At 38.9% G+C, this 18,240-nt stretch overlaps 1 protein-coding gene across 2 annotated transcripts in view; it reads left to right on the top strand.

The window, feature by feature from the left end:
• The window catches only part of LOC132132166 (zinc finger and BTB domain-containing protein 20-like), a 52,264-nt gene extending 37,919 nt beyond the window's left edge, over positions 1-14,345 (top strand). For both annotated transcript variants that reach the window (XM_059544470.1, XM_059544478.1), the window contains exons 2-4: positions 3,988-4,155; positions 9,549-11,102; positions 12,720-14,345. In XM_059544470.1, coding sequence (XP_059400453.1) covers positions 9,569-11,102; positions 12,720-13,267 — 2,082 coding nt within the window. In that variant the 5' untranslated portion in view covers positions 3,988-4,155; positions 9,549-9,568 and the 3' untranslated portion in view covers positions 13,268-14,345. The remainder of the gene's footprint in view (positions 1-3,987; positions 4,156-9,548; positions 11,103-12,719) is intronic.
• The last annotated feature ends 3,895 nt before the right edge of the window (positions 14,346-18,240 follow it).

Genomic DNA, 18,240 nt, shown 5'->3' with positions numbered 1-18,240 from the left:
GGGTTTTAAGAGCTTATGTGTCTCGCTCTGCTGCCTTTCGGCAGACGGAGCTGCTGTTTGTCTCATTCGGTGGACGTTCCAAGGGAATGGCTGTTTTGAGACAGACTCTATCCAGATGGATAGTTGACGCCATAGCGTTAGCTTACGCTTTCAGGGGCCTTCAGTGCCCGTTGGGCGTCAGAGCACACTCCACAAGAGGCGTCGCCTCGTCGTGGGTGTGGTCTACTGGGATCTCCTTGCAGGATATATGTATGGCGGCAGGTTGGGCCTCGCCGTCTACATTTATCAGGTTCTATAACCTGGAGGTCCCCGCCTTGCAAGCAAGGCTGTTGTCGGTATAGTCGAATCAGGGACCTGAGGGGAATTCTGAGTTCACGGGCGCTATGCGCTGCCAACTGTTATATGGGCATTATTGCGTAAGACCCGCATTACCACATTGGTCAGGCCTTGCCTCGGCTGTGTGATGTCATATTGCCGCATCTACGGATGCTGCTAGATATAGGACGGAGGGCTTTTTCCCTTTTCTGTCCTGGACTCTCTGTGAGTCCCTCAGGTGACTGTGCACTGTAAATCCTGGGCGTTGCTTCAGTTTATTGTTGTGGGATCCCTGCGCGCACGGCGTTTTACATTGGGTTCCCGTAGCGTCTTAGCTAAGACGCAGTACGAGAGAGCTCTCGTAAGAGAACGTACTCGGTTACTAAACGTAACCTCGGTTCTCTCTAGAAGAGCGAACGAGTACTGCGTTCTCTGCCGTGCGCACGATTCACTCTGGTTCGCTTCGGCGATGAAATAAATCAGGTGAGTCAGCCTTTTCGAGCTCCTTTTATAGGTTTGGCCACACCCGTTTCGGCGGGAAGTGGCAAGAAGGGCGCGAAGCGCATGGACTGATGTTGCATCAGACCGCGCTCGATAGGCTGTGCAGTTGCCGCAGAACAAGCCAATGAGCGAACGAGCCGTCTCGCCTATGGCTGTGTACTGCTGCAAATGCGCTTTACAAAAACACAAAATTAAGAATAATTTTTTGCTTCAGTATTTCGTGAAAAGAGACTTTTCCCGTAGCGTCTTAGCTAAGACGCAGTACTCGTTCGCTCTTCTAGAGAGAACCGAGGTTACGTTTAGTAACCGAGTACGTTTTCTCTCAATAAACTCCTAATAGTCAGTGAGGTAGTTGTTAAGTTTAGGAATGGGGTGGATTATGGGATCTAAAATATGGTAATGCAGAAAGAAGGCATTCATATGTCTTTTATAAATATTAATAAACAGCTTATTAGCAACTAGTTAATAGTGAGAACTGGTCCTTAAAATAAAGTGTTACCACACACTTCTATACTTATTTTATTTTTAAAATGATATGCACTTGTTTATGATGGATTTAAACATCATGGTAGTATTTTTGTATTGCCTTAAATGTATACTGATTAAATTTTTTTAAAACCCATAAAAATAACAATAAAAATACCATTATAAAACGTATAGTTTCAGTGCTTGAATATGATTGGCTGAGCAGCATTCGATGCGGTTTTAAAATCTATAAACACACACCTGTGACCTCATTAAAGCACCACTGTTTCTTTATTGCCGCTGGGGATCTACTTTTAAGGGCGGAAGAATTAACATATAAATCAATAAATTCATTTTTTTTTTTTTCTGAATGTTTATTTAATGAAAGCTTACCAGGTAACCTTTTCATAAAAAGGTTGATACCAACCTTTATAAGGACTTTAGATGATGCTAACTCTGAACCAGTTACAGGGCAGATCTTTAAATTTATGAGGTAAAAAGCATGTGTCCCATTACAATTCAAACCACTGCATTTAAAAAATTCATAATTTCTTAAAAATGCAGTTCATCCATTCACCCAAAACCTTGTTGCTTCAAAAAGTTCATAAAGAGATTGTAAAAGAAATCCATTTAAATTGAGCAGTTTCATTTCTCTTCTGAAGAGACACAATCTCTTTATATGATGAACAGAATTAATTTAGGCTTATATTCACATAAACTTTGATCAATGCACATACATAACACATAAAAAATATGTGCACATTAAGCACTGTTGAAGGCTGTCTCAATTTGAAGGATCCTTGGAATGCAGCCTTCGTTTCACGTTCTTTATTCAGCATATTTTCAAGTCATCAAGCGTATCCTTCACATTCTCTAATCACGAATCATTCCGGTTCACATAAAAAGATTTGGAGCAAACTGAATCAGGACTAGGCTCGTCCAATTTCATTCCTTAATTAAATACCAACAAAATGTGTTTTGGAAACATTTATGGAGCCATGCGCAGACGGAGTCTAACCCAGAAGCCTCAAAAGAACAGGACTAAAAAAAGATGCCTTCGACTAAGGAGCACCTTTGGTCAGAGGAAGCTGCTTGACACACAAGAATCAGTTAATCAGTCGGTTAGTTTGAGCTTCTGCAGGAAATAATGAGGTTTGTTTATGGTCAGATTTTTCTGTACCCTTTTCATTGGTCATTGGACGCCTACGTTGTTGCACTTGCTAGGGTGTTCTGGGTGGTTGCAGGGATAGTGTTTTTGCAGTGTTATGGGCAGTATTACGCGGGCAGGAGTGCCAAATGACTGTGTATGCTGTGACGTAAGCGATATCTTTGTTGTAGTATCCTCTTTACGGTCAAGGAGATTATTAAGTGTTTCAGTGATATGTTTCGGCGACAAGTTTCTCATAGGTTGAGCCTAGTTTTTGAATGAACTAGTTGAAAGAAGGGTCTCGGTCTAACTCGCTGTCAGTCATTAAGATGGTCCCTGGCTGCCACCTACTGGTCAATAATGTAACCTGCACTAAAGTCGCTGTAAACTGTATTGCTACACAGACTCAGGGGCGGAGTTAACCAATAAATATGGCCCCATCTGATATAAAAAAAAACATATTTGGCAAACGTTCTAGTGTGTTTTTGTGTTCTGGAGAGCATCAAATGTTCATTCAGCATACAAAATGCCAAGTTTTTATCTAATGCCAAGTTTGCAAGCTTGCGAATCCTCTCATTATAACAACGTGTAGATACGATGTAAATAAGAGATTGATTGTGCGGTGCAGGGAGATTCATTAATTAACAGAAAGTCTTGAGATCCCGATGAACTTCTTTGCTTTTAGACATTTTTTAGTGATTGTAGCGCTCTTTCTAGACTGTATAATCCTGTCAGACTGTCTCAGAACAGATATATTAACCTCAGAGAAGAAAGTATCGTGTTTCGTGTCATGATTTCATTTGTCTTGATGCTTTAAATTGTCTTGCACCGGCACGAACTGCTGTGCACTCATACAAATGACTGGAGACATTCGCTTAATAATAGATTACATTTTCTATTTGTTTCTCTGCAAACCCCTTAAGAAAACTTGGAACATGGAACGAGTTGCATGGGATTATTTTACGACATTTTAAGCTTTTTTTGTAAAAAGATTGCAGAAGGTTACAATTCATTAAATGGACAAGTGCAAGCATTTTTAAAAAAATATAATGTCTTCTTTTGTGATCCAAACTAAATAAGCATAATATGGCTTTAGAACAGCATCAGGTTGAGTAATTATTTATTTAAGTTGTGGAGAGGTAAATAAAGCGAGGGGTTTATGCGGGGCGTAAAAGAGCATGCATAGTTATTATGTTGTGGCCTCATACCTGAGATTTGCTTAAGGCCCCCAAATCACTAAGTCCCCCCCCTGCACAGACTACCGGTCTGTCTAGGACACAGAGTGATGCGAACAGTGAAAAATCCCAGTGCTGTTACTGGTGGAATATCAGCACTCTTGGAAGCCTTTCGTCCAATCAGATTCAAGGACTAGAACTTACTGTTGTATAAAATTAACCACCAGCCGTTACAGTTGATTACCTGTCATATATCTTGTTGCTTGTATATAAATGTAATTTTATTTATAAATCTCCCATGTTCAGCAACTTGTCTTAAAAACAAAAACCAAACAAAAAAACACATTAACTGTTCTCTCTGATTCTTTTCTTTTTTTTTTACAGGGCGACTTTGAACATTCTGCATGAGGTTAGATTGTGGCCAGACCGAAATGAAATGAGTGGTTACGACTGACCTCTTCCGCTGCACCACCACCACCAGCAACCTGTAGCATCTAACCAGTGCCTCTCCACCAGCCTGATACACCCACACCCACAGAACACCATCAGACTGTAAGTGTTTCTCTCTGGTCCAGTAATGAGCAATATCAGTCACTTGAACACCCTCTCCCTTTCTCTTCTTCACTTCTTTCTGAGATTAAAAAAATATATATATGTATATATATAATAAATACACCACACCCTATAGAAGAGAAACACATCTGTTTGCAGCATATACTTTGTGTGTTAAATGGACACATATATAGACTCGACCAAATTTGGGTGAATTGCATCAAAATCTTCCATTTAAAAAATATATTTTTACATTGTAACATTATTCACAGTTGAGCACTGAATTCTCAATTCTGATTGGCTGGAATGTGATTTGTGGAGGAAAAGCAGCGATTACAGGCAGCATTATCACAGAGCTGTGTTCCCTGTGATCTGACATCTGTAGTTATGAACACAAGCGTCACACCGTGGTCAGAGGACGGCTAAGCTTTCAGCAGCCTTACACTGTTTATTACAGTAATGAGAATATAATGAAAATCATCATTGAAAGTAATGAGAATTCTCAATCTCAAAAGGAAAATGGATGCATTACAGTAATGAGAATTTAGGGGTGAGGGTGGGGATGCGCTTAATTGTCATGAAAATAACGGCATAATACTTAAAAATGATTGTGGTCCTAAAGTATGCTTTATTTTCTTTATGCAAGATATAAATCCTTATTTTCTGATCTTTTGATTTTGGATGGGTTAGATCATCATCACTGTTGTTCTCCCAACAGACTAACTTTCACACTCGCCAGTTGTTTTTCTCGAAAGATTCCTTTGTGGAAAAAGAAGTAAACTTGAGCAAACTTTCAAAAAAAATAAAATAAATATATATATATATATATATATAGTTGTATATAATTTTGGACATGTTTTTGAGACATTTATTTGAATGATAATTGCAGTCGGATCTCTTAATTCAATTTGTCTGTTTTTAAATAGATTTGTAATTACACATTTGTAATGAAGAAGTTGCTGTTTGGTACTTTAAAAAAAATGTATTAACTTTAAATGCAATACTAAACAACACACCACTGTAAAAATGATAATCAAGCACTTTATATGTTAGTGAACGCATCTTCTGTAAAGCACCACAAAAGTTACTCAAACATAATGATTTAAAATATAATGAGAAAAGTCTTTTCTCTTTGAGTACACTGTTGTTGCCTTTTATTTCATTAATATGATACAGTTTATTTACAATATATACTATTAACACTATACACGTCAAGTGCACTGTGTTTTCACAGGGATCGTGTAGTATTGTCCTATACGAACCTTATAGCACTCAGTACACAACTAAACTAAAACTGGTGTTGCTATATTATTATTATATTTAGCATGAATAAAGTCTTGCATGACACTATCTTGCTTTACACACTTCAGTACAATTTGGCTGATTGACATCACTCCATGTATACACACACACACATACACACTGTACTGTAGTTGTGTACAGTACAACACAGGTATAATAGCACGGTTGATTAAATCCGGACGTCAGCACCTGTGTTCAGTGTGTATTTTCCCTCTTGGTAAACAATGCTGTCTAAAACAACATACACATAATGCAATACTTTGATTAATATCAATATTCCTAGTTCACATAAATCATGCTGCTGTAAAATGCAGATCTAAAGGTGCACCACAAAAGCTACATTTAGACATTTTTCAATCCAGATCAAACTCGTTATTTTGCAATCCACTGCATCTTTTGCATTGCCATTCAGAGTAATACTGAATAATACGTTTATTTTGGGATTTTAGAGAAACACAGTCTTAAAACTTCTCCTTTTTTTTTAGAGCCACTTGAAACTCTTCTGTCTGATCTCTGATGTCATTATCAATCATGAATCAAAAGCAGACCGGTCTTTAAGCTTGCCTTCAGGAAATCAAGACTTTTAGGAAAAGCATAATATATTCATATCTTGTCTGCTTAGTGTGTGGCATTACCTATTCACTTCCCACTCTGCCACTGTAAAAATCTGGGCTTTGCATGTGTCTTATAAATATATCTAGATTTATTACAATTGGAATCAGACATTAGAAATAAAAATATTGTTTGATTTATTTCCATGGTCTTGCTGCGCACCACGAACCTCTTTATGAGAAGTAAACGGTTTCACACAAAAAAAAAATCATCAAGAGGTTTTAAAGTTTTACAGAAACATGTCTAGACACACGCAAGCACCCGGTTTTTCTTCTCCTTTTTCTTCTACAACTCTTTGCTGCGATAACCTTCAGAAATGATGCATATTTCTTTGCCGTATCATCTTGCAGTGTCATGCTTTAAGTCTCAGAGGTGGCATCCTTGAAATCTGCCGTTTGCTATGGATCCTAAATGAATGACCTGCTCCGCTAACCTGTCTTTTCACATCCTTTCATGCAGCACTAACATTTAAATGCTCTTGAAATCATACAAGGGAAGAAATGACATTTTAAATGCTTTCTCAGGAATAGCAGACACTCGCTATTTTTGAGACTGCTGTTGAGGGAGTGAGACCACAGTGGTAGCAGAATGACAATGCATAAAGCTGAGAAGTGCTCAGAGAGGAATGCACATGGAGAAGGGGTGTGCAAACAGTGTGTGCTTTCAACTTTGCGTGTACGACCATTTTCAACCGTGTTAAAACTCTTCTGGGCATTTTTAAGAGTTTCAATGCCTTCTGTTGAAAAAGGGTGCAGCGCCTCGCAGAAAGTGGACATTTTGTGTCTCTCCAAAACTCTTTGTATAGACTGCTGCGTTCTTTCAGATGCAGAACAGCATGCATGTGAGCTTCAGAGAGGTCTGAAAACGACTCATTGCATGAATCATGATCGCATGGACTCACAGGGGCTTGATTTGTTTTACTCATTTTAAAATTTCATATTTAACGCAAAAGCCAAACACATGCAGACCAGCTCAAGACTGCCCTCTGTCTGTGAGAATAAATGCTTTTTTTTTTTTTTTTTTTTTTAGGTCACTGCTTCCCAGCCTCTCCACTTTTCATAAATAATGTCTCCAGTGTGCTAATCTGTGATGTTTTGCTAGGATTTAGTCTAAAAGCTGCAGTACATATTTATAATCAATATCATCTCATGACATAAAAAAGTATAGCTGTAAATATAATGCACCGTGCCCTGAACTAAATTTATAAGATATAGATATTTTAAGTGTGAATGCTGATCTAAGGTGTTGTCAATCCTAAAATTCTTGTTCTGTTTTTAAACCTTAAATATGGATAGTTGAAAAATAACATGGACATTACCTTTTATAATGTATATTATGCAGGGCATGGTGTGTATTAAATGCATTCATTGCTTCCTTTAAATGGTTTTGCAGTGTGACAATACGAAAAGTACAAATATCCCATGCAGTGTTTGCACTCTAAGAAAAGTAAGTAAAAATGTGTAGTGAGAAATAAAGGAATAGCCTTTTAAATGCTGCATTTATGCAAATAAGTAAAGCTTTGAAGGGATGAAAGTTTAGTCTTTATTCACCCTCATGTCATTCCAAACCTGTATGGCTTTCTTTCTTCAGTGCAACATAAAAGAAGACATTCATTGTTATAATAACAACTTATAATAACAATGAATTATGCCTAATTACATGCAAGTAACCCTAATCCTAACCCTAACCTTATAATGAGTGCATGTAGTTCATTAATATGACTTAGTACTTCAATGTATAATTACACCTTAAAATAAAGTGTAGCCTTAAATTGTAATTTTATGCATTAGAGTTAGAGGGTTATTTGTGTGTGTGTGTGTGTGTGTGTGTGTGTGTAATTAAGGTTCTCTAGATTCTTTTAAACATCTGTACTCAGATTGTCTGCTCTTCAGATCCAGAGACACAGTGATCTTCTCAAAGACCATTACGTGCTCCGTTCTAAATCAGTGCCTCATTTAGTAAGAGTTACATATAGTTACAGAATATAGAGACAGACAGTAAACATACTACCATGAAGTAAATGTTTTGGCGGTTGTGGAGAGGACTGGTTGTAGACAGTAAAGACATTAATGGCATACCAGATTCATTAAGTGGCCTACTACTATGTGAAAACCTATAATATGCAGTGATTTCAAAGAGTAGTAGGCTGTCAGTTTTGTCTGATGATATAGATCAAGACTACTTACTGAATCCTGTATACTGGCTGTATACTGACTTTTAAAAAGAGTACAGGTTATTCATGTATGCTACTGTATTTGGTCATCACATGACCTCACTATATTTGTCAGATGACCTCGTTGCATTAGAATGCGGTGTCCAGTTACTTAATCTTGAAAATTTGGCATTAGAAATCCATACGTCTGGGATGAATAATTGTGTGTGGTTAGCTCTGTCACTGCTCGTTTTGACAAACTCTTCTGGGTACTGTATATAGTATTACACCAAACATGTGCTGTGCTATATACAGTAAGAGGTTTCCAATCCTGTTCCTAGAAGGCCACGGTCCTGCAGAGTTTAGCACAAAAAAGTCATCAAAACATTAAGTAATCTCATGTATATAAACTACCACCCTTCTCGTACTATTGCTACAGGGCAGTATATATTACAGGGGTGTACTGTAGTATAGCTGTTAAATACATTCTTACAATTTCTGCAACACTTTAACGGGGCATAATCTATTCTCAGAACGTCACAGTGATACTCTGCTGTTGGCTACATTCTGGCAAACAACATCCCGTGACCATTTAGTCCATAAGGGCGAGACACGTTCTACAGGAAATGTCACTGAACGAAAGCAATAAGACATTCCATAAGATAATACCAGACTGAAGCATATGCCTGTGGTTATCTATGGTTTATTTATTGCTCATACTCAGCCTATAAACTCACAAGATAATTCATGCTCGAGTCTGGAGCAGTGGCAATCTACTGTATTATCTTCATATTTAACAGCCTACACTTCCTCTTAATGATTTGTGAGGAAGAAAATATTATAATTCTCATATATTTGCATATATGTATGATCTAATCTAGTATTTCTATGGCTTTGTGTGTTTTTTTTCCATATTGTATATTCTCTGTTTTTGCACAGGTGTTGGCCTTCAGTGTTTTCTCTGTGTGCGTGGCTAAAACTTGTAACAGGGGAATGGAAATTGAAACTGTTTGGAACTAATCTGAGAAGATTTTGTTGAAGGTCATACATGTAATAGTTGCAAAATTGATTAACGAGTATATAGTTTAATCATGGACGATGATATTCCAGTGCCCTTGTTGACGCAAAGCGTTTCTTATTGAAAGCAGCGGAGTGCCCTGCATGTCGCTTCATGACCAAACGGCAATATGTGACGAGTTTAGAGTGAGAAAGTGTAGCGGTAGACGGTATTTATTAAAATGATTGAATATATGGTGGTTGTTAAACTGAGATGTTTCTGTAAATGCATACCTCACGTGAATGTCTTGTGTTTGTGTTTGTCGCGCAGGTGACATCAGGTGCAAGGGGATGACCGAACGCATTCACCACATTAATCTCCACAACTTTAGCAATTCTGTACTTGAGACCCTCAATGAGCAGCGAAACCGCGGGCACTTCTGTGACGTGACGGTTCGGATCCACGGAAGCATGCTGCGAGCTCACCGCTGTGTGCTGGCTGCAGGCAGCCCCTTCTTTCAGGACAAGCTGCTCCTGGGCTACAGTGACATCGAGATCCCCTCTGTGGTTTCTGTGCAGTCCGTCCAGAAACTGATTGACTTCATGTACAGCGGCGTGCTGCGGGTCTCCCAGTCCGAGGCGCTGCAGATCCTCACGGCTGCCAGCATACTTCAGATCAAGACCGTCATCGACGAGTGCACCCGCATTGTTTCGCAGAATGTGGGCATCGCTGGACCTGGCAGCTTCTCCGTGGTCCCAGGAGACTCGGGGCAGGAGACGCCTCGGGGAACTCCTGAGTCTGGCACGTCCGGCCCAAGCAGTGATGCCGAATCAGGCTACATGCAAACATCTCACCAGAGCCTTGACCGCGTTTACTCCTCGCTTTACTCCAGCTGTTCTGGGTTGGGCCTGCAAAACGGTACCCGAGGAAATCGCTCCCACTATGCCAGCACCGTGGCGAACGCCAGCTACGACTCGTCCCTTCCACTACAGCAGAAGGAGGGAGGGCAGGACCCTGCCTGGATCACACGCATCCACGAGCGCTCGCAACAGATGGAGCGCTTCCTGGCCACGTCTGAGAGTACACACTGCCGGAAACAGCCTCGTCCCGTCAGGCTCCACACTGGTGACATTCACATCAAGCAGGAGCAAGGGGACGAGTACACCTGCTACGGGCTGGAGGACTGCCGCGAGGACGGCGAGCAGCTGGAGTGTGTCGAGAGCGAGCCCAAAGGCGAGAGCTTCGACTCCGGCGTCAGCTCTTCCATCGGCACAGAAACGGATTCTGTCGAGCAGCCCTTCTCGTCTGCGTTCGCTCGAGACAACTGTCCGAATAAAAGCCTGCAAGGTGAGCGGGGAACCCCTGTGCAGATCGAGGTCAACGATTCATCCCCCGAGCAGACCCAAGAGTCGGTGGAAGACGAGAACAGAAACGGTCCTTCTCAAGAGAGTGGCGAGCTCGGACTCCATCAGCTGCCACAAGCATCCCAGGCGATGCCTGGCGGGCCGTACCTGCGGCCAGGTGAGCCACTTACCAGCAACCTGCGGATGCCCCTCACCCTGACCAGCAACAGCCAGGTAATGGGAACCGCAGGCAACACGTACTTGCCTACACTCTTCACAACGCAGTCAGCCAGCGACAACAAGCCTTTCCTCTTCAGCCTGCCCCAGTCCATTGGGAGTCAGCAGCCCCAGTTTGTGGCAGTGCCCTCTCCCAGCATGCCTCCGTTCCCCGGCGGACTGACCGTGCCACCGGGTGGAAGTCAACAGCAGGGTGGTGCTTCTGTGGGACAGCACGGGGAGAAGAAGCCCTACGCGTGCACTCTTTGTTCCAAGACCTTCACTGCCAAACAAAACTTTGTGAAACACATGTTTGTGCACACAGGTGAGTTCTCTGGATGGTTAGCTGGTTGTGTATCCATGAGCTGTTCTGAAACGCTTTCGATTCAGGCTGAATAGTTGGTAATAATCAGTGCTGTCAAACGATTCATCCAAAATAAAAGTTTTTGTTTACATATATGTGTGTGTGTGTGTGTGTAATGTGTATTATATATACACGACTGGTCAAAAGTTTAGGATCAGTGAGGCTTGTAATGTTTTTTCTCGTCTGCTCATCAAGGCTGCATTTCTTTGATCACAAATACAGAAAAAACAGTACTCTTGTAAAATGTTATTACAATACAAAATAATGGTTTCTATTTTAATATCCTTTAAAATATATTTTATTTCTCTGAAGCAAAGCTGAATTTCCATCATCATTACTCCAATATACTACTAATGTGATGATTTATTATTAGAATTATCAACAGTAGTGCTTCCAAATATATATATATATATATAGTGGAAACTGTGATACTTTTTTCAGGATTCTTTGATGAATAAAAAGTTAAAAAGAACAGCATTTATTCAAAACAGAAATCTTTGCTATCACTTCTTAACAATTTAACACATCCTTGCTGAATAAAAGTTGTAATTTCTAAAAAAAAAAAAAAGAAAGAATAAGAGAAGAGACTCATGTAAAAAACATTAAAAATCAATCTGATCCCAAACTTTTGACCGGTCATGTATATAAATACACAAACAAACATGTATATCTTTTAAAAATATTTGCACGTATATATATACATATATATATATATATATATATATATATATATATATATATATATATATATATATATATATATTTAAATATAATTTATATTATATATAAATATTAATGTTTTTATATATACAAAACATTTTTCTAAAATATAAACATGCATGTGTGTATTTATATATATATATATATATATATATACATAATGAATATACACAGTAAACACACACATATATTATGTAAATTAAATCTTTTGTTTTGGATGTGATTAATCATTTGACAGCACTGATAGTGAATTATTCTTGTTGGCTGTCCTCTGTGGATTAGGTATGGCCTTCGAAAGGAATGATTTATACTGCAGAGTTTCCAATATTTTTAACAAGTTTATATTTCACTTTATATGTACAATTTACTGAGATAACATTTTTCTTTACTGTACTTTATACCATGATTTTGTGAAACTGGCACAGGATTTGCTCGTTTCAAAAAGGCACCATAATACATTTACTTTCTTGTGATTTATGCTTTTCAAGTTCTCTAAGTTCTCTTTTTTTTCTACACAGTTTTTTAAATGGACTTTTCTTGTTTCCCACGTAGTTTGTACAGTCTGTTTTATTATTATTATTATTATTTTACAATTTAGAATGATATGCACAGACAATAGCATGTAAAATTTTGTATTGTTTAAAAAGGTGCTATCAAAAACCAAAACATAGACAATATGCGATCAAGAAGCATATTTCTGTAGCTGTCGCATTGCAACCTGCATGCAAAATATGGTAACTTCTCACCATGCAGTCACAAAAATAAGAAGATGTATAATCTATAATAGCATGATCTGTGACAGGACATTGGTTAATGCAGGAGGCTTTGGTGAAATGTCTGTGCTCTGTGCTCTTTCAGGTGAGAAGCCGCACCAGTGCAGTATCTGCTGGCGTTCGTTCTCGCTGAAGGATTATCTCATCAAACACATGGTCACACACACAGGTGTCCGAGCGTACCAGTGCAGCATCTGCAACAAACGCTTCACCCAGAAGAGCTCGCTCAACGTCCATATGCGCCTGCACCGTGGAGAGAAGTCTTATGAGTGCTACATCTGCAAGAAGAAGTTCTCCCACAAGACCCTGTTGGAGCGCCACATGGCCCTGCACAGCTCCGAGACCGGGGTCTCCGGGGTCAGTGCCGCAGGGAGCGCCGGAGGCCCCGCGTCCATCCCGGTGCCCATGGCTGTTCCCGAGCCAGGAGCAGGAGTGGTGTCTCTCACCATGCCGGTGGGAGTGGGCGGGGCCGGGGGCGGAGTCGGGGGCGGAGTCGGAAGCAGCGGAGTGAGCGTCGCTGCGGAAGCAAGCTGCCAGGAGGGGACCACCTACATGTGCTCCGTGTGCCCTGTCAAGTTTGACCAAATCGAGCACTTCAATGACCACATGCGCAAGCATGTCTCCGATGGATAAGTACAAATTTAAAAAAACCATGAAAGAATTCAATGATACAGAAAACGGCACTAGATTTTTTTTTTTTTTCTTATATTGGGGCATGAAGAGTAATGAGTATAGACACTGGCACATTAAGTTTTCTAGAAAAAAATAAGCGTTTAATTTCTTTTCTTTCTTTCTTTTTTTTTTTGTCCTTGCTATTCTTAAAGAATAAAAAAAGATGGTGGCCTTAAGGCTGTGTAGTTGGATGACGATCCACTGGCTGGATCCATACTACTGGCCTCTAAATGTATGCTTTCCTTAAATACTGATTTATGTGTTGAACACTACCGAAAGGCCTGCGAAAGAACACACAAGAAAAAAAAATTCACATGCGCGCGCACACTCAGACATACACACGAACACAAATACACAAATCCATGCATGCACTCACACACACAAACTACTTATACACACTTATATATGGTAGAGGTATTTTGTACGTCTGTGTATTTGTGCATGTGAGTGTGCGTGTGTGCACAAAAATAAATATTGCAGTGAATTTTTTAACCTTGTAGATCTTTTCCCATGTAGACCGTATTGGACACTATAAGCGTCCAAGCTTACTGTGGTATAGATTTAACCTAAAAACAAATAAAAATGAAAGGAAAGGAAAGGAAATAAAAATAAAAAAAGATTTGGCTCTAGATTCGTCCTAAAATAACGATGGTCACATGTTTGCCTTTTTTCGTGCGATAAGCATAGGAGAGTTGTTCTGATTTGACACTGGGTTTTTATTTATTATTATGGCATTGAGGGATTATGATGTTGATGTTGTCAAGGTACAAGCCAGTTTTACTAACTGTACTAAAATGGGAATTTTTGAGTGGCTTGATGAATGAATGATGATTATGATTAAGACATTTTCCTTTTCTCCCGCCCACATTTTTTTATTTGATGGTTCAGGTCAAGTTTACAACAAAAAAAATATATATATATAAATATGACAGTATTCGAGCAAAACCTTTGAATGCCGTTAATAATAATTTCCAATTCGTTTTGCATACACTGCCACTAAGAAGACGACTGTTAGTTGACCTCCTCCGCTTCAAAACGACTTAATATGATATAAAGTTTCGAAAAACTGATTTATTCTTTTCAATTGCTCCATGGTTCTCTTTTTTATTTTTGAAAAAAAAGAAAAGTAAAAGGATAATGGCAGATTTTAGTATGCAAACAGGCCCGAATCCAAGTGATTTGCTGCTCCTCACGTGCTCACTTTGAGACTGTTATCAGCTGTAGAATCCAACATTATGTGTGGATATTTCTCGAACTATTATTATTTCTCAGTGAACGTGGTAAACGTTAAGCTATTTGGAGCTATGGGCTAGATGAGATCAAAGTGAACTGGACAGAAATAGCCTCCTAAATGCATAAAAATGCTGTATGTCCTGTTAGCGGCGGGCGACTGCTGGGACTCCGTTGTTTGGGCCCGGTGGGGTGACTCAAATGCACTACTCCTGTTCCTAAAGCCCCACCTGGTGGCTCAAACCGCCGTCCTGGTTTTTGCCTGATGGGATATACAGAACAAGGCAACATCTACCGAACCACAATAAAATCAACTCGGTCACTCTTCTTTAATATACCACAGGGAGAAAACTCTCCAAACAATAAGAAACATTCCCAATTTTACCAGTATCTAGACATCGTTTGTGTATTACGGAAGTGAGTTGAAAAGGTTGTATTTTTGGTGTTATGTCACTCAGAAGCTCTGTGTTCATATTTGGCTTCGTTATACATGTATTTTATTGATATTAAAGATCCGCCGTGCAACTGCAATCTGGCAACTTTGCTCACTTCTCTGAGATGAGATACACCTTGGAAGTGTAGTTCTAATGATGACAATTCATTTAGACCTTTTCCTTTTTGGAAGTTGTAGGTTTGAAAAACAGTGCTACTTTGCACATTTACTTCAAAATCCTGTGCTTAAGCATCGAATTGTTTTACTTAAGAAATTAAATTCTATGATTTTCTTTTCATTGTTTATAAAGGAAATATCTTTTCTTAAAAGCTTGATAAGAGGACTGCATTGTTTTCTTGCATATATGTTGCACTGCTTAAACCAATAAGTGCACTACTGTTACCAGAGATGTTCTAGTTTTTAGAGATAATCTTTTTTTTTTTTTTTTATCAAATATTTGGTTCTGTAGTTCACTTGTGTTTGAATAGCTTTGTTCCTTTTTTGATTAGATTACTTTTTCTTGGCTTTGTTATCATCACTTGCTGTTGTATTTTCTTTGTGCTGTTTATGCAAGCATTTTCTGTACTTCTCCTCTTTATTTATATTTAAAGCATTGTGAGCTTATCCCTGGTCAGATCCTAATGATGTACACCACTTCCATCCCCATCCCAAAACTATCCCAATGCAGTTTATTCATTCAAGCAAATGCTCCGTTTTCCTCTCATTCATACCAAACTAAAAAAACAAACAAAAGCAAAACAAAAAAAACATCAAAACCATAAAACCACCAAAAAAAAACAAACAAAAAAAAAGATTGGTAGTGTATGCATAATTATATGATACATGTCTTTTAGAACAAGTACGTTTCTACAAGAAGGTCTTTGTGCAAAGCTTTTTAGTGCTGTCTAGGGATCAAGCACATGTCTGTATGTGTTTGTATGAGCATGTGTGTGTGTGTGTGTGTGTGTGTGTGTGTCTCTATGTACAATTTGTGATGCCTGAACTGTAGGGCTTCCTTTGCAATATGCAGTACAGGTACGGCAACAGTGACAACAGTTATTTGACATACTTAGGAGTACATTTGGTAACTTTCTCAAGAACAATTATTACAGTGAATAACATGAGGAACGTCATGCTGTTAAGGCCCTTGCTTTATAAGTCTGAATAATATGATCTGGCCTAACCCAATACGATGAATCTGTATGGTTCTCCAGTGCTTTTTAACTCCGTAATGCTGCAAAGTTTGGCCACAGGCTGTGTTGGATCGGTCTGAGGTGCTGCCTAAGACAAGCACACTTGTCGGATCTACATCTTGTGTTATTTCAGCTTGGTGTACCATTTGTCGGTTGTATTGTTGAGTAGCGAACTGAGAAGAAGAAGAATGTTCCATTGGTAACATTCGCTCTTGCTGTTATAGTTTTGATAGTTCTGAATCGTTGTGGTGCACTTGTTATCGTCCAGTAGATAATCCATTTTTCCAATTCAGGAACCGTCCATGTGAATTTCAACTGCAGCAATTCACCGAAACGTTATACCGGATCACACATATATGTGACCCTGGAGCACAAAAACCAATCATAAGGGTCAATTTTTTTAAACTGAGATTTATACTTCATCTGAAAGCTGAAATTCCATTAATGTATGGTTTGTTATGATCGGACAATATTTGGCTGAGATACAACTATTTGAAAATCTGGAATTTGAAAATATTGAGAAAATCACCTTTAAAGTTGTTCTTAGCAATGCATATTACTAATCAAAAATCAAGTTTTGATATATTTACGATCGTCATGGAACATGATCTTTACTTAAAATCCTAATGATTGACCCATACAATGTATTGTTGGCTATTGGCACCCAAGAGACTCAAGACTGCTTTTGTGCTCCAGGGACACAGATGTCTTTAAAAGAAGAGTCAGGCCTGCAGAAAAAAATCACATTTCTACACATTAAAGCACTTGATGAGCGCCACCAGAGAGCAGAGAAATCAATATCACTTCCGAATAGTTTTCTAGATAAGGTATATTGTTCAATTAACATCCATTTGGTGGGGGGGGGGGGCTTATATTGGCCATCAGCTGTGTCTTTACAGATAGCCTTAATCAAGTTTGACTCAAGCGACCAAATGCACTATTGCTTGTGAAGGTGCTGTTGCAATTTCTAGTGTTTCTTTTACACAACCGGATTTATAGTTAAGAGAAGGGCAGAGAAAGCAACCTTGCAATACAGAATTGGATTTATGAAGTACATATAGCTTCATGCAAACAGCTGACTTCTCTTCTCGGTATCGAACCATGCGTTTTAACCATGCATGAAGGCAACAGCGTGACCGGTCCTAGTATCAGGCTTCATATATATAAAGCTTACGATATTAGCTTAAGATATTACTGTTACTCTGTCTTTGTTCATATGTAAAAAAGAAAAGCAACAACAGCAACACAAAACAAAAAAAGATGATTTATTTCACAGAGACTTTGTCTAGCCAACATTGTGTAGTTTGTGAAAGTGTAACAAATGTCATAAATGTCATAGTCTACTATCTGTTGCATCTAGACTGGACACCGAAAAGCACTATGACGATCACTTCTACGGCTAGTTCAGACTTTTTCACATTACTTACAGTATATATATTTACAGTTCATAATAGTAGAGTTAGCTTTTATTTTTGTTTTCTGCTTAAAATTGTAATTTTACAATACATATAAGTTTTCTTCAAGTGTACAGTATAGATACAGCCTTCTCTTTGCTATTACAGTGAGTTTTTGTTGTAGGACTAGCACCTTCTTTTTTCCTTGCTTTTTAACAAAGGTACTTCATTTATAAAGAATATCTATTCCTAGAGTATAGGCTTGTGGGCACAGAAAAGACCTTGGAAAACATCACAATATTTACGTAGGAGCGCAGGAGGTTTAGAGTGAATATTACTTCGAAAAGTTCAATGATTGATTGTGTTGTATGCGCAGAGACTAAGCTTTTCCATAACGTACAAACTATATCATAATAAGACCCCAGTGAAATATTTTAGTCCGATTCAGGCGGTGCATTCTCCCGTCTCCATCCATATTGACTCAATCTAACATCGCTGCATTGAAAGTTGTTTTCTTCTTCGAACGAACAAACACCAAACTAATTCACGACAAGCTAGAGCATCCATGTCTTCATCAGCATCTCCAGCAGATAGTACTGTAACCAAAACAACACCTAACACTGTACACGTGGAGCTTTACAATGCCTCTCCTTTGTAGAAGAAAAAAAAATGATGATGAAGTGC

This window comes from Carassius carassius, chromosome 4 (assembly GCF_963082965.1).
Source record: "Carassius carassius chromosome 4, fCarCar2.1, whole genome shotgun sequence".
Lineage (NCBI taxonomy): Eukaryota > Metazoa > Chordata > Actinopteri > Cypriniformes > Cyprinidae > Carassius > Carassius carassius.
Note: the sequence above shows the minus strand (reverse complement) of the source record. Positions and strands in the feature narration are given on the sequence as shown.